Here is a 27,826-nt window from a genome sequence, read left to right on the forward strand (position 1 = left end):
ACCCCACGGGAAGCCCAAAGTTCAAGACTGCTACCAGCAGGGAAAACAGCCAGTTTGCCACCTTGAGTAAACTCTAGTTATAATGAGATTTTCTGAAGTGAAGACCTGCACACATTTGGGAGTGGTGTTTAAGCTGTCCCCCTTTTATACTCTGAAGCAGAGTTTAGAGGATATACAGTCATTTCTACTAGTGTAATTGCTTTTTCTTTTCAAACTTGGCCCAAAAATTGGGCCACAAAATAAAAACACTACTAGCTCATCAGTCAAACCTTACATGTCCTGCTCACAAAAATTAGGGGATATTTTATTGCTTTATATTCATTCTTAAATATCCCCTAATTTTTGTGAGCAGTGTAGTTTCATGAAGCTTTCATAACTTTCTGGGGAACTAATGACCTCAAGACAAAAATAAATAAATTTAACTAGATTGCAATGAATGATTTAAGTTTAAAACTATGAACCACAAGACAGTGTATGGCCAGGTTTCCTAAATAAAATGAAAATGATTTATTTGCCAGTTTAGATTTTTTTTTTCTTTTTGGTGACAGAGACAGAGAAAGGGACAGATAGGGACAGACGAACAGGAAGGGAGAGAGATGAGAAGCATCAATTCTTCCTTGCGGCACCTTATTTGTTCATTGATTGCTTTCTCATATGTGCCTTGACTGGGGGGCTACAACAGACCGAGTAACCCCTTGCTCAAGCCAGCGAGCTTGGGCTCCAGCTGGTGAGCCTTGCTCAAACCAGATGAGCCCATGCTCAAGCTGGTGACCTCGGGGTCTCGAACCTGGGTCCTCCGCATCCCAGTCCCATGCTCTATCCACTGCGCCATCACCTGGTCAGGCCCCAGTTTAGATTTTTAATCTTAACAGGAACTTTATAATTTCTCTGAAATTGATGGGAACACAGAGTGTGCGTCTGCATCTGTTATCTCCCCCCACTAACAGGTTTTCTTGGGTTGTGTTGGAAGATTATAGACAGCCCTTAGCCTGCTGGTTTATTCATTAAAATAATGCTTTCTCTGTCGTCTCTAAATACTTCTTGATGTGCTCCTGACAGTTCCTGTGATTCAGTCAAATTCACACCAACATCTATTAGCTGCTTTCAAAAACACCCTGGACCTGTGTCAGTTTTGTTTCCAAATTTGACATAGATTTCTAGAAATCCACATGAGATTGTGCTGAGACAATATGATACGATCCTATAAATATTCCTTCCAACTGTTCCTTCATTCTGTGGTTATTGACATTAGTCACCTACTCCTGGCTCGCATGCCCACCACGTCCTGTAACAAGGAGTGTTTCCAGTTCTTGGCTAAGTCACTTTGTAAGCAGCTGACGGCCTTTCTTTCATCCACTGAATTTAAGTAGATAGATTTTTCTTCATTGAGAAGGCTCCAGGGATTCTAGAATATCATGTTTCCTGCCATGAACTTTTTACTAAGAGACAATTTTGAGGAGAATACAGAGAGAGAAAGCAAAATCTGATGCTGGAGTGTATAAACACTTTCAGCACAGGTGGGTGTGGGTTATCTGGTATAGGAATTGTTAAATCTCTCCCCTGAAATGGAGAAAGAGCAGGCTTTGAGAACACAAGTATAAATGCCAACCTTCTGGCGCCATCTTCTGTCATTGCCAAGGAATAAAATGTCGACAATTTCTAGAGATCCAACTGGGATCGCCTTCCCTAAATGTCCATTTAAGATCTAGAGTGTGTTATAACGAGAGCAAACACACATAGAGGTAACTACTTGCAGGTACTGATGTGAATACTCTACACATACTAACTCATTTAATCTTTACTTTTATTTAATGTGGGGCACTCTGTTTATAGAAGCTACCATATTTAAAGTTTTAAGTTATCATCTTTGCTGTAATATGCTTTAGAAAAAGTTGCTCGTGACTGAAGCCTTGTTAGGTTCCCCGGAAGCAGCATCTAAGGATGAGATTCGTTTGTGTAGCACATGGATTAGGGTGTAACCGTGGGTCCCACACTCCTGAACGGGAAGGGAGAGGGAGCAGAATTGGACAGAGGATAAGGCTGGGCAGTGATGCGGTGTCGGCCAAGACCCCATGCAACCCTATGGAGAACTCTGAGCTGGGGCCATTCAGAATTATTTTTCCCATTACAGTGAGAAAGTTGGGCAGTATTACTTTGAATCAGGCCATCTCTGTGTATAGACTGCGCCTGAGAAGACAGCACGACCTTAGGCAGAACCACTGGAGAGAGAAATTTCTAGGAAGAGGTGAGGGGCTTCCTGAGGGAGAGCTGCAGTCATCTCACCCTGTGCACCACCAAGCACTTGATAGGAAAACAAGGAGTTTCCAGTACCTGAGACACCGCCACATGGAGAAGAAACAAATGAGTTTTTAAAGGCCGTCCAACATAAAAAGGAAATCTTAGTTATGAAATAAGCCTGCATTTCTGAAGCTAAAGGTGTTCTTCCATCCATAAACCACTATGCACAAAAACACCTTCTATTGATTTTGTTATTCTTGGTGTTAAAAGGTTTCCTCTCTGACTTCATGAACCGTATTTGAATAAGAAGTACTAAGTCAAATATAACTATCTATTTCTGCATAAAAGAAAAGATATCTCAATACTGTCTTTTATGTGGCAATGGATTTGGACATCCCAAGGCATTGACTCAGTAACACCCAAGAGAATGTACAGCCCGTTAGTGCACGTGCTGCCGAAAGCACCCTCAACGGCAAAGGCAGATTGGTCCAAACTCGCCAAAATTATTGGTGAACAGTATCCCCTGAAAGAATGAACTGGTGGCCAAATATTTCTGTAATTATCACAATCCAGGGAAAACTACACAGGTAGGACATAACTCACAGCCCCACTTCAAGGGTAATTTGAGCATTTATAAATGGATTTTATATAATTGCCCAACTCACAAATCCTTAAGTAGGTTAGGTTTTGGTATTTTTTTTTTTCAAACCTGCCCTCTGTATCTATGAACTTGTTTTAGGGGGAGTTGTTTTTTGGAAGGAGTATTTTTTAGATTCCACAGATTAGAGATCTGACAAATGTCTTTCTTTGTCTGACTTATTTCACTTAGCATAATGCCCTCAAGGTTCAGCCGTGTTATTGCAAACGGCAAGATTTCATTTGTTTTAAGGCTGAATTATATTTGTGCGGGGGACACATTTTCTTTTTCCATTCATCCATAAATAAACACTTAGGATTTTTCTGTATCTTAGGCACTATAAATAATGCTGCAGTGAACACTGGGGTAAATGTCTTTTCTAGTTAGTGCTTTTGTGTTCTTTGGATAGACACTCAGAAGTGGAATTTCTGGATCATATAATAAATTTATTTATAATTTTTGGATGCACTTCCATACTGTTTTCTATAGTATCTGTACCAATTTACATTTCCACCAACAGTGCATAAGAGTCCCCTTTTCTCCACATCCCTGCCAACACATTATGTCTTATTTATTTATTTATTTATTTATTTTTAGAGACAGAGTCAGAGAGAGGGATAGACAGACAGGAATGGAGAGATGAGAAGCATCAATCATTAGTTTTTTGTTGTGCGTTGCGACACCTTAGTCGTTCATTGATTGTCTTCTGCATATGTGCCTTGAACGCGGGCCTTCAGCAGACCGAGTAACCCCTTGCTCACCCAATGACCTTGAGTTCAAGCTGATGAGCTTTTGGTCAAACCAAATGAGCCCGCACTCAAGCTGGCAACCTCGGGGGTCTCGAACCTGGGTCCTCTGCATCCCAGTCCGACGATCTATCCACTGCGCCACCGCCTGGTCAGGCTGTTATGTCTTTTTGATAAAAGCTATTCTAACAGATGTGAGGAAGTCTCTCATTGTGAATTTGATTTGCATTTTTCTGGTGATTAATGATAGTGAGCATCTTTTCACGTCCCTGTTGGCCACCAGTATGTCTTCTTTGGAAAAGGCTGTTCAGATATCGGTTCTTCCCATTTTTAAAGTCAGATTGGGGTTTTTTTTGTTGTTTTTTCTGGGTTTTTTTTGTATTGAGTTGATTGAGTTCGTTATATGTTTTAGATGTTAACTCCTTAGCAGATATATGGTTTGCAAATATTTCTCGCATTTAATAGGTTACCTTTTCATTTGTTGGTGGTATCTTTTCCTGTGCAGACGTCTTTCGGACTGATGTAGTCCTACTTGTTAATTTTTCTTTTTTTTTTTTTTTTTTTTTTTGCTTTTCCTTTTGGTGTCAGAATCAAAAATTTAGTACCAAGATCTAAGCCAAGGACTTTACTGCCATGTTTTCTTCCAGGAGTTTTATGGATCCAGGTATTACATACAAGTCTTTAGTCCATTTTGAGTTTTAAGTGATTATATTTTTATAACAGCCAGGTGAGATAGGTATATATAATAACTACTTCCATTCTGCAAATGATAGAACAGAAGCAACGTGGTGTTAAAAAGCCTGCCCAAGGTCACTCAGTGACTAAGTAGTACATGCAGGATTTATATCTGGTTAGAGAACTTGTGCTCCTAATAATTATATTTTGTGGCTTCTTTATGTGAAAGAAAAATTTATTTTCTCTTAAATTGAGCTTCAAGCCTTCTGCTTATAGCATAAAATAAAGCAAGATCTGTCAAAATACTTTGAAAAGTGAAATATTGTACAAACCCAGAATTATCTTGAGGATCTGGTTGGCCACCTGCCTCTCAGGTGGCATCACGAGATGTGGCAGGGGAGGTAATAGACTGTCCAAGCAAACAGATTTACATTGTTGGGCACAAAACTGAGTCCTTATCACCGAGAGCTGTCAGGAGCCCTCCTGCACTGCCAGATGTTAGCAAGAAATGCTGTCAGAATACATCAGCAGTTTCCAAATGTGTGGTTATTTCTGTTTTCTTGTTAGGAGGGCCTCACATCAAAGTGCAGTTTCAAGCCTTACACCTCATGGTCATGGCACTGCCTGATGCCAACCGGGACACAGCCCAGGTATGTTGTATTGACCTCATGGTTTGCTGTGGACTCTTACTGTTTAGAGGAAATGATTCAGGAGGAAAAGTGAAAAACAAGCTGACAAGTTACTAAGCTGAGCATTCTGCAAACCTGTTTCCCTTCCATATTTCCATCACTGTTCTGAGAAGGACAAGAAAGAATGTAAAGCCTGGAGACATCATTGAATATTTCGGTTTCATTCATTCACTCTGTTGAGAGATATTTAGTGTCTGCCACGTGCCAGACCCTACAATAGAGTTAGGACTAGAAAAAGCAAAGATGGAAGGCTTAAATAGAATAATGTCAGAATCAAATGAGAACAAATGTAAGTTGTAAAACATAAAACTCCGTAGTGGGTGGTCCCCAGCTGCCCACGTCAATCTAGTGGCAGAAGATCTGATGAGTGTCCTTGGGGAGAAAATTTGAAATCACCGATATAAATAAAATTTCTAAAATGTTCATGCCTTACAATTTATAAATTCAATTTAATTCAAAGTATTCTACAATTTTAAAAATTACCCAATAAAATTTGTCATTTTACAGACTAGAAAAATTAAGCTCAGGAAAGTGACTTTTCCATTAACATATAATAGAATATTTGATAGAATCCTGATCCATGATTCTTTTTATCACAACCATCCCTCCCTTTATTTCTAATTCATTTCTTTGCTGTATGTTGGTAAGAATTGAAGTTTCTCTTGGTATCTTGATAGTGATTCTGTATACAATAGGAATTTGTTATAAATATAATAGGTGTTCAGAATCTTTGAAATGAGGTAAGAATGAATTTAAAAGAGCCAATAATTTTGAGGCTAGTAAATATAGTACTAAAAACAAAAAACAGTTCTTAATGCTACCTCTGATCAGATATTTTAATATGGTGATGACATTTGTAGAAACATCTATGTTAATTATAATGTATGTCAATCATATTATAGCCTCCACCCAAGTTAGGAGTTAGATAAGGCATAAGGATCTTTCTCTAATACTATTTGGTAATTTTTCAAAAGCTGAAAATTTATTGCTTTGTTATTGGCTTTGTCTAAACAATGATCTTTTATTAAAAAAAAAAAAACACATCTGGTATCAGATATCTAGGTCAGAATGTCATCCACTCTTTCATATAACTAATGCAGCAATCAAAAAATTTAATGGCCCTGGCCGGTTGGCTCAGCGGTAGAGCGTCAGCCTAGTGTGCGGAGGACCCGGGTTCGATTCCCGGCCAGGGCACACAGGAGAAGCGCCCATTTGCTTCTCCACCCCTCCGCCACGCCTTCCTCTCTGTCTCTCTCTTCCCCTCCTGCAGCCAAGGCTCCATTGGAGCAAAGATGGCCCGGGCGCTGGGGATGGCTCTGTGGCCTCTGCCTCAGGCGCTAGAGTGGCTCTGGTCGCAACATGGCGACGCCCAGGATGGGCAGAGCATCGCCCCCTGGTGGGCAGAGCTTCGCCCCATGGTGGGCGTGCCGGGTGGATCCCGGTCAGGGGCATGCGGGAGTCTGTCTGACTGTCTCTCCCTGTTTCCAGCTTCATTTAAAAAAAAAAAAATTAATGCATTTCTATCAGATTTTCAAAAAACATTATGGAACTCATGAAAAATCAATTTCTCTCTCTCTCTCTCCATCCCTCCCTCTCCCTCCCTCTTTTTCCCTCTCTCCCCTTCTCCCCTACCCACACAAAATTATGACTGGAATTAAGATTACAGTTGGTGTGGTGTACAGATCAAGAACTCTGGCTCAAGAATCCGATTTCTTCAGTTCAGATCCTGGCTTTGCCACTTAACGAACTGATGCTTGACAAAGCTATCAGTCCTCCTCTACCTTAGTTCACTCACCTGTAAACAGTACTAGTAATAATACCTACCTCACAGGATTTGGAACGACGATAAAATCAGTATATGTAAATGTTGACTGGCTCACAATAAACCCTCAATAAATGTTAACTATTATTACTGTTATGTGCTGTCCATTTTCTCATTACAAATAAATATTATAGCAGAATTCAAATTTGGAAAACTAAAGATCATCTCCTTTTAGGATTTTAATCCTCTTGGTGAATTAATTTCAGGTACTTTGGTGGCTCTGCCAAACTTTTATTAAGCTTTCTCAAATCTTTTAAAATATTAAAAACAGCTGCATGTAAGCATTTTCCTTTGGACTATGGAAGATTCCAAAATGAAAAATAATTTAAAAAATGATAACCCAAAAGTAAAATATTTTAAATTTTAAATTGTGTTTACATTTGGGCTAAGAAATGAAATAATCACTTTTTAAATGGATTTTCCTTTCCTGAGGAAATAGTAAATAATCTTTAATAACAATACTTTAAATTGAGGGTGTTTTTTAGGATTACTGTTCTTCATGACAAAATTGCATTACATGCTTTTTTTTTTAGATGCAGTGTTTTCTCTTCCTTGTTTATCTTTTAAATTTAATATTTGTCAAACTTTTAGGATAAAAGAAAATAAGAAAATGCAAACTATTATTTATAGAGACTCAAAAAATTGTTCACATTTCTCATTAGCACTTTTAAGTAAGTGAAGGGGAACATGACATATAACCATTCTATACGTCTGACAATATTCTGACAGTTTTCCAGAGGCATAGTAAATGGGTGTAGAAATAAATGACAGTACTCAGAGGTGCCTTTTCATTATTTAAGGTAGTATGACACAATGCTGTATCTTTCTAGGCCCTCATGACATTCTTCAATAAAGTGATTGCCAACGAATCAAAAAACCGAATGAGTATATGGAACATTTCTACTGTTATGGCACCAAACCTTTTCTTCAGTAGAAGCAAACATTTTGATTATGAAGAATTACGGTTAGCAAACACAGCAACTCACATCATCCGCCTAATGCTCAAGTACCAGAAAATTTTGTGGAAGGTGAGTAACATTGTGATGATTGTGACATCCTCCTTTGAAATCTTCCAGCCCCCTGGGAATGTAAAGGCTCCATGAGCCAACAATGTCCTTTGTCACAAGGCGGAAGTAGGAGGCTATAACCCCAGATTGCCCGGGGCATCTTTATACATTCTTTAAGGGCTGCTTCTGAACATGTTCGCTCTCTTAAATAAGAATACTAATAGTTTTTTTCTAATTTTTACAAAGACAAATGCCAGAGTTCCAGGATATTGAGTGGCCAGGAGCTATCTTAACTGGAGACAAAATCTACTGGGTATTCTGTGTTCACTGTTTTCAACTGAGTGTTCTGTGTTCAGTAATTCAAGTGTTTTCCTTCTAGGCAAGCTATTTTTCTTTTTCTTTTTTCTTTTTTCTAAGTGAGAGGAGGGAAGATAGAAAGACAGACTCCTGCACGTGCCTCAACCAGGATCCACCTGGCAACCCCTGTCTGGGGCTGATGCTCTGCCCATTTGGAGCCATGCTCACAACAGAGCTATTTTTAGCACCTGAGGCAGAGGTTCAATGGAGCCATCCTCAGCACCCAGGGCCAATGTGCTTGGACCAATCGAGCCATGGCTGCAGGAGGCAAAAAGAGAGAGAGAGAGAAGAGGGGGTGTGTGAAGAAGTAGATGGGTGCTTCTTCTGTGTACTCTGACTGGGAATTGAACCTGGGACATCCGCATGCCAGGCCCATGCTCTACCAATGAGACAACTTGTCAGGGCTCAAGCTATTTTTCTTCTCCAGGTTCCATCTTTTTTAATCACTCAAGTCAGAAGAATGAATGAAGCCACCATGTTGTTAAAGAAGCAACTCCCAAGTGTCAGAAAGTTGCTAAGGAGGAAGACCATAGAACGAGAGGTAATGACAATAAATAAGGGTACAAACATTGTTACTACCCAGGTAGTCTTGTGACTTTAAACATTATGGAAATTGTATCAGTGGCAGAGTAGACTTTTTATTTTGTTGTGCATTTTGATGGAAGTTCTTGAAATATCTCTTTTGTGAAGATTATTTACTATTTTATTCTGTTAAGTACTTAAGGCTAAATGGTTCTCACAAAAGCTGAAATTTGAGTTTTAGTCCCTATGAACTAGATTTAAGATTTCAGCATTCAGTTTATATAATAAGTAGAGAAATTTCTTTAGTGATTGGTTTCTGAAAGAATATCTTTTTCTTAAATTTTTTTTGTTTGTGTGTAAATTCATTGCATTCTGAAGAATATTTGCATTAGCCCAGTTGTTTGTGTGGCCGTGCATAATGGAAACAGGTTTAGAAGAATTCCTTTATTGTTTTAATTTAATTTGAAGATAATTATTAGTTTCAGGCCTAGCATTTGACCTTAAGGAGGATGGAGAGAGTTATGAAACTCACTTTGTCCTTAAAGAAATTTACCCTTAATGGTGCAGACAAGTATGTGCAAGAGCTATGAATATGCATCAAGTACCTGATCAGCTGTGCACACAATGTACTAGGATCATGCAGAGGAAAAAACATGTGCTCCATGTGGGAAATTGTCAACAGCTTCCTGGAGGAAGTGGCATTTGAGCGGCGCGTTGAAGGATGGATAGCATTTTGAAGGGAGAAAGGAAGGAACAGCTCACCCAGGGAAAGGAGTGGTGGATGCCAGGTGGTGACGGAAGTTCTGCTAGTGATTCATCACAATCGTGGTGAATGGCTTATTCCCTTATTGATTATAGGCAATGTAACATAAGATCAACTAGAATCATACATTTCTATAAAAAAAGTTTTGTTTTGAGAAAAATTTACTATTTTAACTATTTTAAAATTCATTGGTTTGGTATATTCACAATACCATGCCACTATCACTGCTATCTAATTCCATACTATTTTCATCATCCTAAAAATAAACCCCACGCCGATTAAGCACTCATTTCTCAGTACCCCCTCCTCACAGCCCCTTAAAACTATTAATCTACTTTTTGTCTCTAAATTTACCTATTCTGGACATTTCATAGAATGGAATCATTCACTATGTGGTCTTTATGTCTGACATCTTTCAGCATAATGATTTCAAGATCCAGAATATTGAGCATGTATTATTACTTCATTTCTTTCTTTTTAAATTTGATTGAGATTTAATCCACATATACAGTTTATTCATTTAAGGTGTACAGTCAGCCTGACTGGTGGTGGTGCACTGGATAGAACACCAGACCCCAAGGTCTATGGCTTGAGCGTGAGCTCCTCTGTCTTGAGCACAGGCTCACCGGCTTGAGCACAGGGTCACCAGCTTGAACATAAGAACATGTTCCCATGGTCTCTGACTTGAGCTCAAAGGTCACTGGCTTGGCTGGAGCCTCCCAGTCAAGGCACATATGAGAAGCAATCAATGAACAACTATAAAGTGACTAAGTTACCAGTTGATGTTTCTCATCTCTCTGTTCCTGTCTCTGTCTCTCTCCTTCTGTCTCACAAAAAAAAAATAAAATAAGTGTACAATTCAGTGGGCTTTTGTTTATTCACAAATTTGTGCAACCAGCAACACAATCAATTCTAGAATATTTCATCACCTCAGAAAAAAAGGTGCCCTTTGGCTATGATTCCCCAAACCCCATCCACCCCATTTTCACCCATCAGTCCTGAACAATAACTAATCTTTCTATCTTTAGAAAGTTCCCTATTCTGGACTTTCGATGAATGAAAATCATATAAGATATGGTTTTTTGAGGATGACTTATTTCACTTAATGTTATATTTTTATGATTCATCCAATTTATAGTATGTATTAGTACTTCTTTCTTTTTATGGCTGAGTAATATTCCATTATATCACATACTACAACATGTTGTTTAATCGTTTAGCCACTGGTGGACATTTTGGTTGGTTATACCACTTAGCTACTATAAACAATGCTACTTAAAACATTCATATATGAGTTTTTGTGTGGATATATGTTTTCAACTTTCTGGGGTATATGCTGGGTCATATAGCAACTCTATGTTGATTCATCTGAGGAACTGTCACTATATTCCAAAGTGACTGCCAAATATTCCATTTCCACCATGACTATATGAGGATTCTCCATATCCTCACCATCACTTATTATCAGAATTTTGTTATTCTAGCCACCTAGTGGGTAAGCAATAGCATCTCATTGTGGTTTTGATTTGTATTTCCCTGACGACTTACGATGTTAAGCATCTTTTCATGTACTTATTGGTCGTTTGTGTATCTTCCTTGCAGAAATGTCTACCCAGATCCTTTTCCATTTTTGTTTGGATTATTTGCCTTTTGTTAATGTTGTAAAAGTTCTTCATATATTCTAGATATGAGTGCGTTCTCAGTTGAAAATATGGTTTTCCATTTTCTATGGGTTGTCATTCCAATTTTATTATCATCACCTTTCATGAACAAGGGTTTTCTTTTGTTTTGTTTTTTAATCTTTCCATTGATTTAAAAGAGAGAGAGAGAGAGAGAGAGAGAAGCATCATTTTGTTCCACTTAGTTCCATTTTAGTTATGCACTCACTTGTTGGTTGCTTCTCATATGGGCCCTGATTGGGGATTGAACACACAATTTCAGCATGCCAGCTCTATCCACTGACCCACTGGCCAGGGCCTGAACAAAGGTTTTTAATTTGGATGAAGTATAATTTATCTATTTATTTTGTTGCTCATGTTTTATTGTCATACTTAACAATCCTTTGTCAAATCCAAGTTCATGAAGACTTAACCCTATGTTTTCTTCTAACAATTATATAGGTTTAGTTTTTATGTTTATGTCTTTGTTTAACTTTGAGTTATTTTTAGTATATGATAGGAGGTAGGGGTGTAAGTTTATTCTTTTACATAGGCTACCAAGTTATTTAAGCACCATTTGTTTTTTTTTGTTTTTTTGTTTTTTTTTTTAATAAAATTTTATTAATGGTAATGGGATGACATTAATAAATCAGGGTACATATATTCAAAGAAAACATGTCTAGGTTATTTTGTCATTAAATTATGTTGCAAACCCCTCGCCCAAAGTCAGATTGTCCTCCGCCACCCTCTATCTAGTTCTCTGTGCCCCTCCCCCTCCCCCTAACTCTCTCCCTCCCTCCCTCCCATGTCCTCCCTCCCCCCACCCTTGGTAACCACCACACTCTTGTCCATGTCTCTTAGTCTCATTTTTATGTTCCACCAATGTATGGAATCATGTAGTTCTTGTTTTTTTCTGATTTACTTATTTCACTCCTTATAATGTTATCAAGATCCCACCATTTTGCTGTAAATGATCCGATGTCATCATTTCTTATGGCTGAGTAGTATTCCATAGTGTATATGTGCCACATCTTCTTTATCCAGTCTTCTATTGAAGGGCTTTTTGGTGGTTTCCATGTCTTGGCCACTGTGAACAGTAAGCACCATTTGTTGAAAAGACTATTCTTTATCCAGTGATGCTCTTGTTGCAAATGAATTGGTAATAGATATATGTTCATTTCCACAATTTTAATCCTATTCCAGTGAATGGTCTATGTGTTTATTCTTATGCTGGTACCACACTGTTTTGATTACTGTACCTTTGTTTTAAGTTTTGACATTGAAAAATATGAGTACTCTAACCTTTTCATTATTTTGGATTCCATGCATTTTCATATGACTTTTAGGATTAACTTTTCCATTTCTGAAAAAAAAAAGGTACTTAGAATTTTGATAGGAATTCAGTTGAATATGTAGATTAATTTGGAAGTACTGCCATCCTAATAATAAGTTTTCCAGTTCATGAAAATGAGTAGCTTTCCATTTGTTTAGGTTTTCTATAATTTTTTAAGTATTTTATAGTTTTTAGAGTGTAAGTCTTACACTTCCTTGATCACACACTATTTTTTGATACTATTGTAAATGAAGTTGTTTTCTTAATTATTCTTTGGATGCTATGTTAGTGTATGGGGATACAACTGAATTTTATATATTGATACTGTATCCTGCAGTTTTGCTGAATTCATTTATTAGTTCTAAAAATTTAGTTTTGTTTGTATAGATTATGTAAGATTTTCTATATATAAGGTCATGTTTTCTATGAATAGAGATAGTTTTCCTTCTTTTTCATCTGAGTGTCTTTATTTCTTAATCTTGCTAAATTCCCCTGGCTAGAACTTTCAGTAAAATATTAAGAAGGCAGGAGTAAAGATCAATATCTCGTTCCTGATTTTAAGGGAAAATTCTTCAGTCTTTCACCATTAAGTGTAATATTATATGTGAGATTTTCAGATGCCCTTTGTAATTTGAGAAACTCCCTTTTATTCTTAGTTTCTAGGGTGTTTTATTATTCTGAAATGATGTTAAATTATGTGAAATGCTCTTCCTCCATATATTGAGATGATAATTGGTTTCTTCATTCCGTTAAAAAGTATATTACATCAATTGGTTTTTATATGTTAAACTAACCCTACATTCTTGGGAAAAAATCCTAGTTGGCTGAGGTGCATAATCCTTTATAATATGCTTCATCACATGTTGCTAGTATTTTCTTGAGTATTTTTACATTAAAACTTATAAGGGAGGCCCTGGCCGGTTGGCTCAGCGGTAGAGCGTCGGCCTGGCGTGCGGGGGACTCGGGTTCAATTCCCGGCCAGAGCACATAGGAGAAGCGCCCATTTGCTTCTCCACCCCCCCCTCCTTCCTCTCTGTCTCTCTCTTCCCCTCCCGCAGCCAAGGCTCCATTGGAGCAAAGATGGCCCGGGCGCTGGGGATGGCTCCTTGGCCTCTGCCCCAGGCGCTAGGTGGCTCTGGTCACGGCAGAGCGACGCCCCGGAGGGGCAGAGCATCGCCCCCTGGTGGGCAGAGCATCGCCCCTGGTGGGCGTGCCGGGTGGATCCCGGTCGGGCGCATGCGGGAGTCTGTCTGACTGTCTCTCCCCGTTTCCAGCTTCAGAAAAATAAAAATAAAAATAAATAAAAATAAAAAAACCTCATAAGGGATATTAGTCTGTAGTTTTCATGTCTTTCTCTGTTTTGGTAATAGGATAATACTGGCTTTATAGAACGAATTCAGAAGTGTTTCTTCTATTTTTTTTTTTTTTGAAGAGTTTAAGAATGATTAATGTTAATTTTTAAAAATGTGTGATAGAATTCACTAGTGCAACTATCTGGTCCTGGAGTTTTATATGTAGGAATATTTTTTATTACTGACTACATCTCTTTACTTGTTATGGCTCTATTCACATTTTCTGTTTCTTCTTGAGTCAGTATTGATTGTGTTTTTATGGTTTTGTCTATTTCATCTAGGTTATTTTACTTATTGGCATACAAATTGCTCATAGTATTCTCTTACATTCCTTTTTATTTCTGTAAATTTGATGATCCTGTTAGTAATGTCTGTAATTATATTCCAGATTAATAATTTAAATTTTTACTCTTTTTTCTTGGTCAGCTATAAAAAGATTTGTCAATTTTGTTGATCTTTTTGAAGAACCAACTTTCATTTTATTAATAATCTCTAGTTTCTAGTATTTATTAAAACTCTAACTTTTGTTATTTCCTTACTTATGCTTGTTTTGACTTTAGTTTTTGATTTTTTATCTATAAGTATTCTGTCCTGTAAGTTTTATTATGTTGATTTTATTTGTTTTTATTTTGAGGTGTTTTCTAATTTCCCTTTTTATCCATTAGTTTTTTTATTGTTACATTTCCACATATTTCTATATTTCAAAATACTCTTATGTTAATGATTTCTAATTTTATCCCATTATGGTTGGAGAACATACTTTGTATTATTTCGGTATTTTAAATTTTATTGAGACTTGTTTTGTGGTCTAGCATATTGTTTATCTTAGACAATGTTTTGTGTTTAGTTAAGAAAAGTAGATTCTACTAATGTTGGATAAAGTGTTTGAAAGATGTCTATTAGCTATATTTGATTTATAATCTTGTTCAAGTCTTCTATTTTCTTTCTGATCTTCTACCTAATTTATTTCTCCATTAATAAAAGTGAAGTGTTGAAGTGTTCCACTATTGTAAAACCTATTTCTCTCTCCGATTCTTTTTCCTTTTTTTGCTATGTCTTACATGGTTTGTTCCCCAATTCCTCTATTACTGGCTTCATTTGTGTAGAATAGGTATTTTTAAATGCACTGTCTTAATTCTTCTATTGTTCCTTTTACTATATATGTTTGAATTACTTCCTTTGTGGTTGTCCTAGGGATTGCAAGTAACATCTACATTTGTAAAAATCTAATTTATATTAATATCACCTTAACTTTCATTGTATAAAAGTACTTTTCATCTACAGGGGGTCCTCGGGTTATGACACAGTTCTGTTCCTCCAACAATGATGTAACCCAAATTTTGATGTAAGTCAAAACACACCCTAACCTAAGTCACTTACCTATCCTAACACAGTTTTAAAATCATAATGTAGAACATAAAAAAACACAACTAAGCCACAGAAACAGGAAAAGGACATAAATATACTGTATTGTGATAACAGAAAAAATAAGTGTAAAAAAAAGTACATGCTAACTGTAAGCTGAAACACATCTCTTCTTTTATTAAGTTTTTATGGGAGCGAGCATTGTAAACTCCAAACGTTATATGTTAACACTGTCATAACCCTAGGACCCCCTGTATATGTCTCTTGTCACCCCTAGTTTATGGTATTGCCACAAATTACATCTTTATAAATTGTGTGCTCATCAATATAGACTTATAGTGCTTTATGCACTTGCCTTTTAAATGAGATTTGGAAAAGTAGAGTTATATACAAAAAAACAATACATTAATACTCTCCTTTATATTTACCTATGTAGCTACATTTACAGGTGTTCTTTATTTTTTTAAATGTGAATTTGAGTTACTGTCTAGTGTCCTTTTATTTCAGCCTAAAGGACTCCATCACTTCTTGGAGGGAAAGTCTGGCAATGAACTTTCTCAGCTTTTGTTTATCGGAGAATACCTTAATTTCTCCTCTTTTATTTTTTTTAAGTATTGTTTTGCCAGATAGAATTTTGGTTGACAGTTTTTCTTTCACCACTTTGAATACATCATTCTACTATTTCCTGGATTCATGGTTTCAGCTGGGAAATCAGCTGTTAATCTTATTGAGGCTTTTGAGTGTGTGATGAAATAATTTCCTCTTGCTGCTTTTCAAGATACTCTTTACTTTTCAACAGTTTGATTATAATGTATTTTGATGTGAATCTCTGAGTTTATTTTACTTGGAGTTTAATGAGCTTTTTGAATAGGTAGATCAATCTCTTTTTAGTGGGTTTGCGGGTTTTCAGCCATTATTACTTCAAATATTCTTTCTGTCTCATAATTCTCCTTCTGGGACTCTTATTGTATATATGTTGATGGTCTTGATGTTGTCCTACAGTTTCTGTTAGATTTTGTTTATTTTTCTTTATTATTTTTTCTTCCAGTTTCTCAGACTCTATAATCTCAATTGCCCAAGCTTCAAATTTGCTGATTTTTTTCTTCTGCTTCCTTAAATCTGCTGTTGAGCTCTTTAGTGGATTTTTATATTTCAGTTGGACTTTTCACCATCAGAAATTCTATTTGATTTTTTTATAGTTTCTATCTATTGATATTCTCAATTTGATGAGATATCATTTTTATTTATTTTTTTAAGTTATTTATCCATGAGTTCCATTAGTTCTTTAAACATATTTCAAATAGCTTATTTGAAGACTTTTTCTGGTAAGTTGAATGTCAAGGTTTCTTTAAGGAGTTTCTGCTAAAATTAGTTTTCTTCTGTGTATGGGTCATATTTTCTTGACATTTTTTTCTGGATTCATAATTTTTTATTGAAAATGTACATTTTGAATATTGTAATGTGACAGATTTGGAAAGTAGACTTTTTTCTTCTCCCCAGAATTAGTTGTTGCTGCTATAGTGGCTTTTGTTTCTTAGTTTAGTAACTTTGCTGCTGAACTAATTTTGGAAAGTCTGCATTCTTTGTTTTATGTGGCTCTTGATGTCTCTCATCCATTGGCTACATGGTTAGCTAATGTTTATACAGAGATTTTTTTTTCTCTCATTTTTCCGAAGCTGGAAACGGGGGAGGCAGTCAGACAGACTCTCACATGCACCCGACCGGGATCCACCCGGCATGCCCACCAGGGGGCGATGCTCTGCCCCTCTGGGGCATCGCTCTATGCGCCTCATCGCTCTATGCGCTCTCATCGCTAGAATGCACCTAAGGCAGAGGCCACAGAGCCATCCTCAGCGCCCGGGCCATCTTTGCTCCAGTGGAGCCTCGGCTGCGGGAGGGGAAGAGAGAGACAGAGAGGAAGGAGAGGGGGAGGGGAGGAGAAGCAGATGGACGCTTCTTCTATGTGCCCTGGCCTGGAATCAAACTCAGATCTCCTACATGCCAGGCCGATGCTCTACCACTGAGCCAACCGACCCAGGCCTATACAGAGATTTTATTAAACACTTAGAAGCTATAAACTCCAAGTCTTTGCAGATGAGCTCTGTATGTTTGTTGGGACACATCTTCAACATTCAGCCAGGAGCTTATAACTGTGCCTGAACCTTCACTTTCTGCTTAGACAGAGCCTAAATGTGCATAATTCAGCTAGAGATGAGAGTTTAAGTTCTTATCAGGTTTTTCCTAAACATATACACAGCCCTGGTCATGCACATGGCCTTCTGGATTCTCCAGAATATGTTGGAGCTTTTCAGAGCCCTTATTTCTCATACTATCTCAATCTCTAGGCTTGCCTCCAAAGCTCCTCAGTCTCGTTTTCCCCAACTCATCCACTGCATCAGGCAAAAGTGACTAAACATTTGCCTATATCTATTTTCAACATTGTTACCATTTTTGTGATGAAGTTCCAAGTTAGGCAAGGGAAAGGCAAGCCTTTTGAGCCATTCTTGCAAGGAGCCACCAGACAGGTCAGAACAAATAATTAGAATTCTTTGTAAGTGAGGTGTCTTCTGCTCCCTGTAGTACCTGTACCCAGAATGCAGGCTTTTATTTTCAAGGTTATCACTGAGATAGGGAACAGACATGGGAAAGTAGAAGGTAAAAAGCCACAAAGCTTACTGTTCTTACCAAGATTCAGCTGTTTTTCTTACTTAAGCAATCTCTTTGTTGCAACCTTTGGGTTAGTATCCAAGTTCTGAAAAAGTTGATACTGGCAATTTTTTGCAAGTTTATTTGCTTTTATGGAGGGACAAACTTTTGGACTCCTTACTCTGCCATTTTCACTCTGAAAAACTTTAATTGCAAAAGTGTGATGGTTTTAGAACTGAAATTGAGGTTAGGTCATGTTTGCCACACAAACATGGGTGAATTAAAGTCTTTATCTGCCCTCAACTTTATTATAAATTAAGGGGGGGATAATGTTATCTATTTCACAGTTATCATGAGCATCAACTCATATAATGTGCATACAAAGCACTTTCAATTATCTTAATGTTTTAATTGTAAAATGGGACCAAGATGGAATTTAAAACTTTTAAGTATCACAGAAGCAACCCTTAAAGAAGAAAAAATAGTCTTTCTTCATTTCGATTGTACTCTACCATGCTTTGATTGGAATAGACAGTTCATTGATAGGTCACAATATTCAAAAGGTAAGACAGACTATAGAATAAAAATTGACCGCCCTGACTTCCCCTCTCAGAGACAAATAATGTTACTGATGACAAGTATGTGCACAGGAACTTGCAGGTATACAGTGTGTCCCTAAAGTCATGGTGCACTTTTATCCAGTCACAGGAAAGCAACAAAAGATGATAGAAATGTGAAATCTGCACCAAATAAAAGGAAAACCCTCCCAGTTTCTGTAGGATGATGTGGCAGCATGTGTGTATATGCAGATGATGATGTAACACCGTGTATACAGCAGAGCAGCCCATGGCCGGCCATGCCAGTTGAGATGTGGACGGTACAGAGAAAAGTTCAGTGTGTTCTGTGCTCGCTAAATTCAATTCCGTGACCAAAGTGCAACGTGAATATCGGCGCGTTTATAACGAAGCGCCACCACATAGAAATAACATTACTCAGTGGGATAAGCAGTTGAAGGAAACCGGCAGTTTGGTGGAGAAACCCCGTTCTGGTAGGCCATCAGTCAGTGACGAGTCTGTAGAGGCTATACGGGATAGCTACCTAAGGAGCCCTAAAAAATCTGTGTGTGAGCCCACATCAAACTGCACTGAATAGGTATGAAACTGGGAGAGTTTTCCTTTTATTTGGTGCAGATTTCACATTTCTATCGTCTTTTGTTGCTTTCCTGTGACTGGTCAAAAGTGCTCCATGACTTTATGGACACACTGTATATTACTTTCAGAGAAGCCCTGTGCCCATACAAATAAATATGAGTAAATATCCTTCCCCTTTCATTTTACATGAATAATAACACACGGGAAAAGCTGTTTTGCATCTTGCTTTATTGACTTATAAGACATGGTGATTAGTCTGCATTTGCGCTCAAAACTTTCTTCTCTGCTTCTTTTGCTTGATAGTCCATAGACACATCATAATTTACTTAAGTCACCCTATCTTGTTGAACACTTAAATTGTGTCTAGTCTTTTGCTATTAAGATTTTTGCATCATTGGATAAACTTGTTATATGTCATTTTTCAGAAGTGAGGTATATTTATAGAATAAATTTAGATTTGGAATCACTGAATCAAAGTACATATACTGTAATTTGGTAAATATTCCAAAATTTTTTCCATAAAGATTGTGCCAATTTATACCTCCAATGGTAGCATATGTTTCTTTGTTTTTTAGCATTAATCCTAAAAACAAAATGTATTTTATATAGGTTACAAGCCCCAAGACTTCAAAGGTACTACAAAAATCACCCTCTTTAAGAAGAATGGTAAGAAAACAAATAATTTCCTTTCCTCTCTAATTATTAACTTTCTACATAATATTCCCTAAATACATTCAGGATATCTGTGTATAATTTTGGTCAGAATATATCCTTCAAACTTGATATTTTCAGTATGGCACCTGAAGGAATGGTATAGGGACTGAACTAGGTGATGATTCAAAATGTGTGGTTAGGCATCTTTACACATGTGTGAACACTATAGGGAGTTATAAAGAAAATATGTTTATTATAACACAGGTTCAGTAGTGTCAGGAGTGTGGAATTTATCTTACAGAGGCTTCTGGGGAGCCAGAAATGGAGGAACATGAGATGACCAAGAGTATTTTAAACATATAATCTTGGCTGCAGTGAACCACGGGCACTCTGCCCCATCCCAAATTTAAATCCCTTAGACACATTTCCTGCCATACTCTCCTCGTTCTTGCTGGGAATAGTATAATCCTATGAGAACTGACCCTATTTTAAAATATTTTGTATTAGTTTTCTAGTGTCACCATAACAAAGTACCACAACCTGGGTGGCTTAAAACAATAGAAATTTACTCTCTGATGATTCTGGAGGCTAAAGTCCCAAGATCAAGGTGTCGGTTTGGTTGGTTTCTCCTGAGGACTATGAAAGAAAGACCTGTTCTTGACAGCCTTTCTAGATTTTGGTAATGCCAACAGTTCTTACTATTCCTTAGCTTGCTAATACATTCCAATCTCCATCTACATCTATATGTGACATTCACTCTATGTGTGGGTCTCTCTTCTCCTCTTACAAGGACACCAGTCATATTGGATTAAGGGCCCATCGTACTCCAGGATGAGCTCATTTTAGCTAATTATATCTGCAGTGACCCTATTTCTAAATAAGGTCATATTCTCAGGTATTAGGGGAGACATATCTGTGTGAGAGACACAGTTCAACACGTAGCATATTCCCTCTAGGACACATAATTGGATCAGTTCATATAAACCTACAACAATAATACCACCCTTTAAGAATGTACTGGTTTAAAATGATTACCTGAATAGTAGCCAGACCCTCAAAGAAATAGAAATTTATTTCTGTCCCTCTCCAGTTAGAGAATTAATCTTTAAACACTCAGAGGAATTTTCCAGTCAATCCTGACAAAAATTTCTGTTAATTGGAGAGCAACATTCTTTGAATATTTCATTTAGATGAGAGCTTCAAAGTCCCCGAGCCAGTTGTGTCGTGTGAGAGCAGAGACGTCCTCTGCCCTTCACAGTGCTGTTAGCACACTCTGTGGGATCGAGTTTGAGTGCCCATCTGGAGTTAACTTTGGGCTGACTTAACAAAAGGGATATTTAAAAAGTCATATTTTCTAGTTGATCCTTGAATTTTTCAGAAGGTTGATTTTAAAATGTAGAATTCTGTTTACTGTAGGTTTATTTAGAACATTGTTTAAGGAAATGCAGTTACAGAAACATTAGGTATTTGTCATAACCCATTTCTACTTTTCTCATGAAATTTTTTAAGTGAAAAGAGGGGAGATAGACAGACTCCTGCATGCACCCCAACAGGGATCCTCTTGGCAACCCTGTCTGGGGCCAATGCTCAAATCAACCAAGCTATTTTTAGCACCTGAGGCTCACATGCTCAGATCAACTGAGCTATCCTCAGTGCCCAGGACCACTCTTAAACCAATTGAGCCACTGGCTGAAAGAGGAAAAGAGAGGGGAGAGAGGGAGGGAGAGGGAGAGAGAGAGAAGCATATGGTCGCTTCTCTTGTGTGCCCTGATTGGGAATCAGCCCTGGACATCCATATGTTGGGTTGATGCTCAAGCCACTGAGCAAACCAGCCAGGGCCTCTCTCATGATGTTTAAGGCATTATATAAGCATGCAATGACAGCAGAGCCTCAGGTGAAGTTTTGTCAAATCTCTTTTAACTCTGTTGAAAAGAAAGCAGTGCTTCGTTCTGGTTAAATACTAGTCATATTTACATGTTTTCCTAATTCAAGGTGCAAGTAATTTTTTTTATCTATTAAGTACAATTATTGAACTGATGTTCATCCTGCTTTGACAGAATGTACTGACTTTTTCCTCATTGACAGTCCGATGTGCCGGAAGGGGTCATCCGGGTCCATGCTCCACTTCTCTCAAAGGTGTCCATGGCTATTCAACTTACTAGTCAAACCAAAGCCAAAGACATACTGGCAAAATTTCAATATGAAAACAGGTGAGTAAGAGTGAATAAAGGTCTCTATACAAAGATGGTGAACTTGAATCAGATGAGCAACTTTCCAGGAACTTAAAAATGTGGCCTTATTTATAAATCAGAACCTGTTGCTTAGGAGACTTTACCCATAGATGAAGAGAAAAATAGAATAATAAGTTAGGGAGAAAATGAAGTTAATGGACCATGAAATTGTGAGTAAAAGAAGTTTTGTGTTTTTTTTAAAGGGATTTCTGCAGGTGAGGTTCTTTATTTTCTTTTATTATTATTAAGGTATAGTTGACTTATAACTTATTCATTTCTGGTATACAACATAAGAACTTGATATTTGTACATATTGCAAAATGATCAGCACAGTAAGTCTAGTTAACATCTGTCACCCTACATAATTACATTCTCTTCTTGTGGTGAGAACTTTAAAAATCACCTCTCTTAGCAACTTTCAAATATGCAATACAGTATTATTAAGTATAGTCATCATGCTGTATATTACCTCACTATGACTTATTTTATAACTGGAGTTTATACCTTTAAACCCCTTTCACCCATTTCCCCAACCCCACCCCCTTACTTTGGCAAACACCAATCATTTCTTTTAATCTGTGAAACTATTTTTTTAGATTCCACACATAAGAGAGATCATACAGTATTTCTCTTTCTCTGTATGACTTATTTTACTTAGCATAATGCCCTCAAGATCTATCCATGTTATTACAGACAGCAAGATATCATTTTTGATGGTTGAGTAATATTTCATCATATACTTTACATTTTCTTTATCCATTTATCCATCAATGGATATGTAGGTTGTTTCTATATCTTGGCTATTTTAAATAATGCTGAAATGAACATGGGAGAACATATCTCTTTTAGAATTGGTGCTTCTGTTTTCTTTGGATAAATACCCACCCAGAAGTAAAATTACTGGGTCATATGATAGTTCTATTTTAAATTTTTTATTTTTTAAATTTTTCTGAAGTTAGAAGCCAGGAGGCAGTCAGACAGACTCCTGCATTTGCCCAACCGAGATCCACCCAGCATGCCCACCAGGGGCAATGCTCTGACCATCTGGGGCATTGCTCCATTGCAGCTAGAGCCAGTCTAGTGCCTGAGGCAGAGGCCATGGATCCGTCCTTAGTGCCCAGGCCAACTTTGCTCCAATGGAGCCTTGACTGTGGAAGGGGAAGAGAGAGAGAGGAAAGAGAAGAGGAAGGGTGGAGAAGCAAATGGGTGCTTCTCCTGTGTGCCCTGCTGGGAATTGAACCTGGGACTTCCACATGCCAGGCCAACACTCTACCACTGAGCCAACCAGCCAGGGCCTCTATTTTTAATTTTTTAAGGCACCTACATATTGTTTTCTATAGTGACTACACCAATTTATATTCCATCAGCAGTGCACAAGGGTTCCCTTTTCTTGGCAACATTGACAATACTTGTTATATTCGACTTTTTGATAAAAGCTATTCTAACAGACTGAGGTTCTATCTCATTGTGGCTGTTTTTCATTCCCCTGATAATTAGTGGTGTAGAGCATTTTTTTATGTACCTGTTGGCTATCTGTATGTCTGCTTTGGAAAAATGTCTGTTCAGATTTTCTGCCCATTTTTAAATCAAATTGCTTTTTTTGCTATTAAATTGTATGAATTTTTTAGATATGTTGGATATTAACACCTTAACAGATATATGGTTTGCAAATATTATCTCTCATTCATTAGGATGCCTTTTTACTTTTTGACTTTCCTTTGCTGTGTAGAATCATTCTAGTTTGACATAGTCACACTTGTTTATTTTTGTTTTTGTTGCTTTTGATTTTGGTGTCAGAGTTAAAAAAAAACCATCATCAAGACCAATGTCAAAGAACTTATACTGCCTATACATTCTTCTAGGAGTTTTGTGGTTTTAGGCTTTACATTTAAGTTTTAACCCACTTTGAGTTCATTTTTGTATAAGATTACAAATGGCTTTCTTAATAGAAAACCTATTCTGTTTTGGTGTTTTTAGTTTCTCAATGAGTTTTACTTTTTATTAGAATAAAAATTATAGTAAGTTAGTTTTGTAGATCCCTTTATATATTTCTAGGAATATCATTATTTCAGGCTCCAATGGGCTTTAACATGCGAATATCAGATAAAGATTATGTAGTTAAGTGAATACCATCACTGTTGCTTCCCTTAAAATATACTATCAATAAACCTTGGGGTTAGAATATTTACAAAAATATATATTTTTGCTTATCAGCTATAAATTGCCTTAAAAGAGCATAAGTATTCATTTTTGTCTAGGCATGCTTGTTCAAAGATAAACATTTTCCCTGAGATTTTTAAAAGTTGAGAAGCACTGTTTTAAATCTGTTTATCAAAAAGCATGTTCAATTTGATGTTCTCTAGTTAAATTCAGATGGCATCCTTAAAAAGAAGCTTTCAAATCATTTTAAAAAGGAGTTTTAGTATTGAACAGAAAAAGCCAGTTACAAATGATTACATTACTGCAAGACTCCATTTATATAATGTTTTTGAAATTATGAAATTTTAGAAGTGGAAAGATAGATTAATGAATACAGGTTGTTGGGGAGGGTTGATTATGGGGAGATGTTAGAGATGGGTGTGGTTTTAGAAGGTCAAGGCGGAGTACCTTTGTGGTGTTCAAACTGGTATCTTGACTGTGGTGGTCAATAAAAAAACCTCTACATAATTACATTGACCTTAATACACACCCAATGGACTACAAATAAAATGGTAAATCTGAGTAAGATGGTTGGATTCTATCAATGTAAATATCCTGATTGTGACTTTATACCATCGTTTTGTAAAATCTTATCACTGGGAAGAACAGGGCAAAGAATAATCTCTCTGTATTATTTCTTACAAATACCCATGAATCTACAATTATCTCAATTAAAATTTTCAATTAAAAGAAAAACTAGGGTGGCCAATAAAAGTACTTTATGCTTTTAGAAATCAGGATGGTGGTTTTCTGTGAGGGTCAAAGGTTAGTGACTCAGAAGGCATGGCAGTGGCTTCTACAAAGTTTCTTTTTTAGATATGGGGTCTGGTTACATGGCGTGTGTACTTTTTGTATGTTTAGACTTACTGTGTAAGCTTAACCTATATATAAATATATATATATGTGTGTGTGTATATCTATCTATCTATCTATATATTTATATATATTTTTTGAAAAAATATATATGTTAACCTTACATATTAAGATAAGAATAGACAGAGGCCAACAGAAACCCTAAACATTTACTCCTCTCCACCACTGACCCTGATACCTAAGACACTGTAAATAATCACCACTGGGCAGTAATAAAGGCACTTAAAATTCTATTTGAGATTTGGACATCCAATAGATTTCTACTTACTTATGTTGCAAAGTTATCTCTGCAGAGTTGTGTAGACCTTTTGTAGAAAGAAAACTTTGGACATCCATGAACCAAAAATAAATAAATAAATAAATAAATAAATAAATAATCTTTTATCAAAGCTTTACACTTATACAAACTTTAACCCAAAATAGATCACAGAATTAAACATAAAACTTTTAGAAAATTATGAAACCTTTGTGATGTAAGGCTAGTAAAGAATTCTTGGACTTAACATTGAAAATTTAATATAAGTATGACTTTATCAGAATTGAAATATTCACCAAAAGACCATGTAAAAAGAATGAAAAGACAAGCTAAAGACTTAAAGAAAATATTTACAAATCACATATCCAGCAAAGGTCTTGTTTCTAGAATATATAAAGAACAGTCAAAACTAAACAGTAAAAAGAAAATTCTACCTTGAAAATGGACAAAAAACATGCGCAGACATTTTACCAAAGATGACACAGTTTACAAATATGCACATGAAAAAATATTGACCATATTTAATCGTTAGATACCTATGAGAATGGCTAAAATGAAAAATAGTGACACCAAATAACAGCAAAGACATAGAGAAACTTGATCGCTTATGCACTGCTGTTTGAAATATAAAATGGGGCCCTGGCCGGTTGGCTCAGCGGTAGAGCGTCGGCCTAGCGTGCGGAGGACCCGGGTTCGATTCCCGGCCAGGGCACACAGGAGAAGCGCCCATTTGCTTCTCCACCCCTCCACCGCGCTTTCCTCTCTGTCTCTCTCTTCCCCTCCCGCAGCCAGGGCTCCATTGGAGCAGAGATGGCCCGGGCGCTGGGGATGGCTCTGTGGCCTCTGCCTCAGGCGCTGGAGTGGCTCTGGTCGCAATATGGCGACGCCCAGGATGGGCAGAGCATCGCCCCCTGGTGGGCAGAGCGTCGCCCCTGGTGGGCGTGCCGGGTGGATCCCGGTCGGGCGCATGCGGGAGTCTGTCTGACTGTCTCTCCCCGTTTCCAGCTTCAGAAAAATGAAAAAATAGAAAGAAAAAAAAAAAAAAGAAATATAAAATGGTATAGTTACTCTGTAAAACAGTTTAATAATTTTTTATAAAACTAAATATGTGATTACCATGTGAAGCTAGCATTCACAGTCCTGGGCACTTAACCCAAAGAAAGTAAAGCTATGTTCTCACAAAATGCTATGCACAAATGCTTATTGCAGCTTTATTTATATCAATCAAAAACTGGTTAAGAGCCAGATGTTCTTTAACAGGTACTAAACACTCTACGGTACATCTGTACCATGATATGCTACTCGACAATAAAAATTCAGCAACTTGGGTGACTCTCCAGAGATTTATGCTGATTTAGAAAAAAAAAAGCCAATACAAAGGAGTTTCATACTGTACATTTCCATTTACATATCGTTTTAAAATGACAAATTTTAGAAATTTTAGAAATGTAGAAGAGAGGATAAAGGACGGGAGTGTGAATAGAGACGGAGAGGGTGGGTGTGGCTATAAAAGAGACAGGAGGGTCCTGTGGTGAGTATATCTGCTGTATCTTGATGGATACAGGGTTATCCTTCTGGTTGTGATCATTGTACTAGTCTCAGGATTTGACTATTAGGAGAAACAGTAAAGGGGACATAGGATCTGGCAGTATGATATCTACAACTGCATACAAATTTAGAATTATTTCAAGAAGTTTAACTACACAAAGGACATTGCACATATTCTTCCTCACAATAGAGAGTGGGAGCACTGTTTTTGAAGAGACCACTCTGAAAGTCATTCCTGAAGTGGGATACAAATCAGAAATGGTCTTTCCAGACTCTTCTACCCCAGCATTCCAGTCTGGGGCAGAAAAATTAAATTGGGCAATTATCTCCGCTGACTTGCTTTTATTTTAGAGCAAAGACAGGCAATGAAATTAATGCCAGACAGTTAGCAAAGCATTAATTAATGTGACATGGACTGAGAGAATCCTATTCAATTTTTTGGCAAATATAGAAATGTAACCTGACTTCTTTTGAACTGAGGGTAATGTGACCAATGACAAGGCAATATTTAGCATCCAGCTGCTCCTTGACCAGCTTTGAAATGTCAGCAGTAGTTACCTCTATAGTGGAGCTGACAGTTGATGAAATGGACTCTAGGTTGCTGTGGAGCCGTGGCGTCCATCTTGGCTTAGAAAAGTCCCATCCTTTCTCTGCATCAGATGCTTATCTGTGTCAAACAAAAAAAATGTTTTCATCATAACTTCAATCATAATAATGATTTGTGGGGTGGATTTCACTCAATGCAAGATGAATTTTTATCTCCTTGGTAATTTAATGTACAGATTTACCTCAGATTATGAGAGAGTTTAAATTATATTACTTTCTCCTTTTTTTCAGTCATGGTTCTTCAGAATGCATTAAAATTCAAAACCAAAGGTTATATGAAATTGGAGGAAATATAGGTAAGGATTCTTTCACAGTTTTTACTCCTAAATTCTCTGATTACTCTAAAGGAAATGTTGCTATTTTTATAAAAGTATATTTTACACATTTCTTAGATATAAGTTCAAAATCAGTAAGTTTCTGGGTTTTTTAATCTCATGTAAAAAACAGTATGACTTTCCTAAAATATTTTCAAATTTTAAATGTGAATATTTTAGTTGA

The 27,826-nt window shown here is 37.0% G+C and overlaps 1 protein-coding gene across 7 annotated transcripts in view; it reads left to right on the top strand.

Moving 5' to 3' along the window:
* Positions 1 to 27,826, top strand: part of ARHGAP28 (Rho GTPase activating protein 28) — a 214,088-nt gene that overhangs the window by 182,289 nt on the left and 3,973 nt on the right. For all 7 annotated transcript variants that reach the window (XM_066246985.1, XM_066246986.1, XM_066246987.1 and 4 more), the window contains 6 exons: positions 4,864 to 4,946; positions 7,638 to 7,835; positions 8,599 to 8,712; positions 19,571 to 19,627; positions 21,701 to 21,825; positions 27,560 to 27,624. In XM_066246985.1, coding sequence (XP_066103082.1) covers positions 4,864 to 4,946; positions 7,638 to 7,835; positions 8,599 to 8,712; positions 19,571 to 19,627; positions 21,701 to 21,825; positions 27,560 to 27,624 — 642 coding nt within the window. The remainder of the gene's footprint in view (positions 1 to 4,863; positions 4,947 to 7,637; positions 7,836 to 8,598; positions 8,713 to 19,570; positions 19,628 to 21,700; positions 21,826 to 27,559; positions 27,625 to 27,826) is intronic.

The sequence above is a fragment of the Saccopteryx bilineata genome, chromosome 11 (genome assembly GCF_036850765.1).
Source record: "Saccopteryx bilineata isolate mSacBil1 chromosome 11, mSacBil1_pri_phased_curated, whole genome shotgun sequence".
In the NCBI taxonomy this organism is placed as follows: domain Eukaryota; kingdom Metazoa; phylum Chordata; class Mammalia; order Chiroptera; family Emballonuridae; genus Saccopteryx; species Saccopteryx bilineata.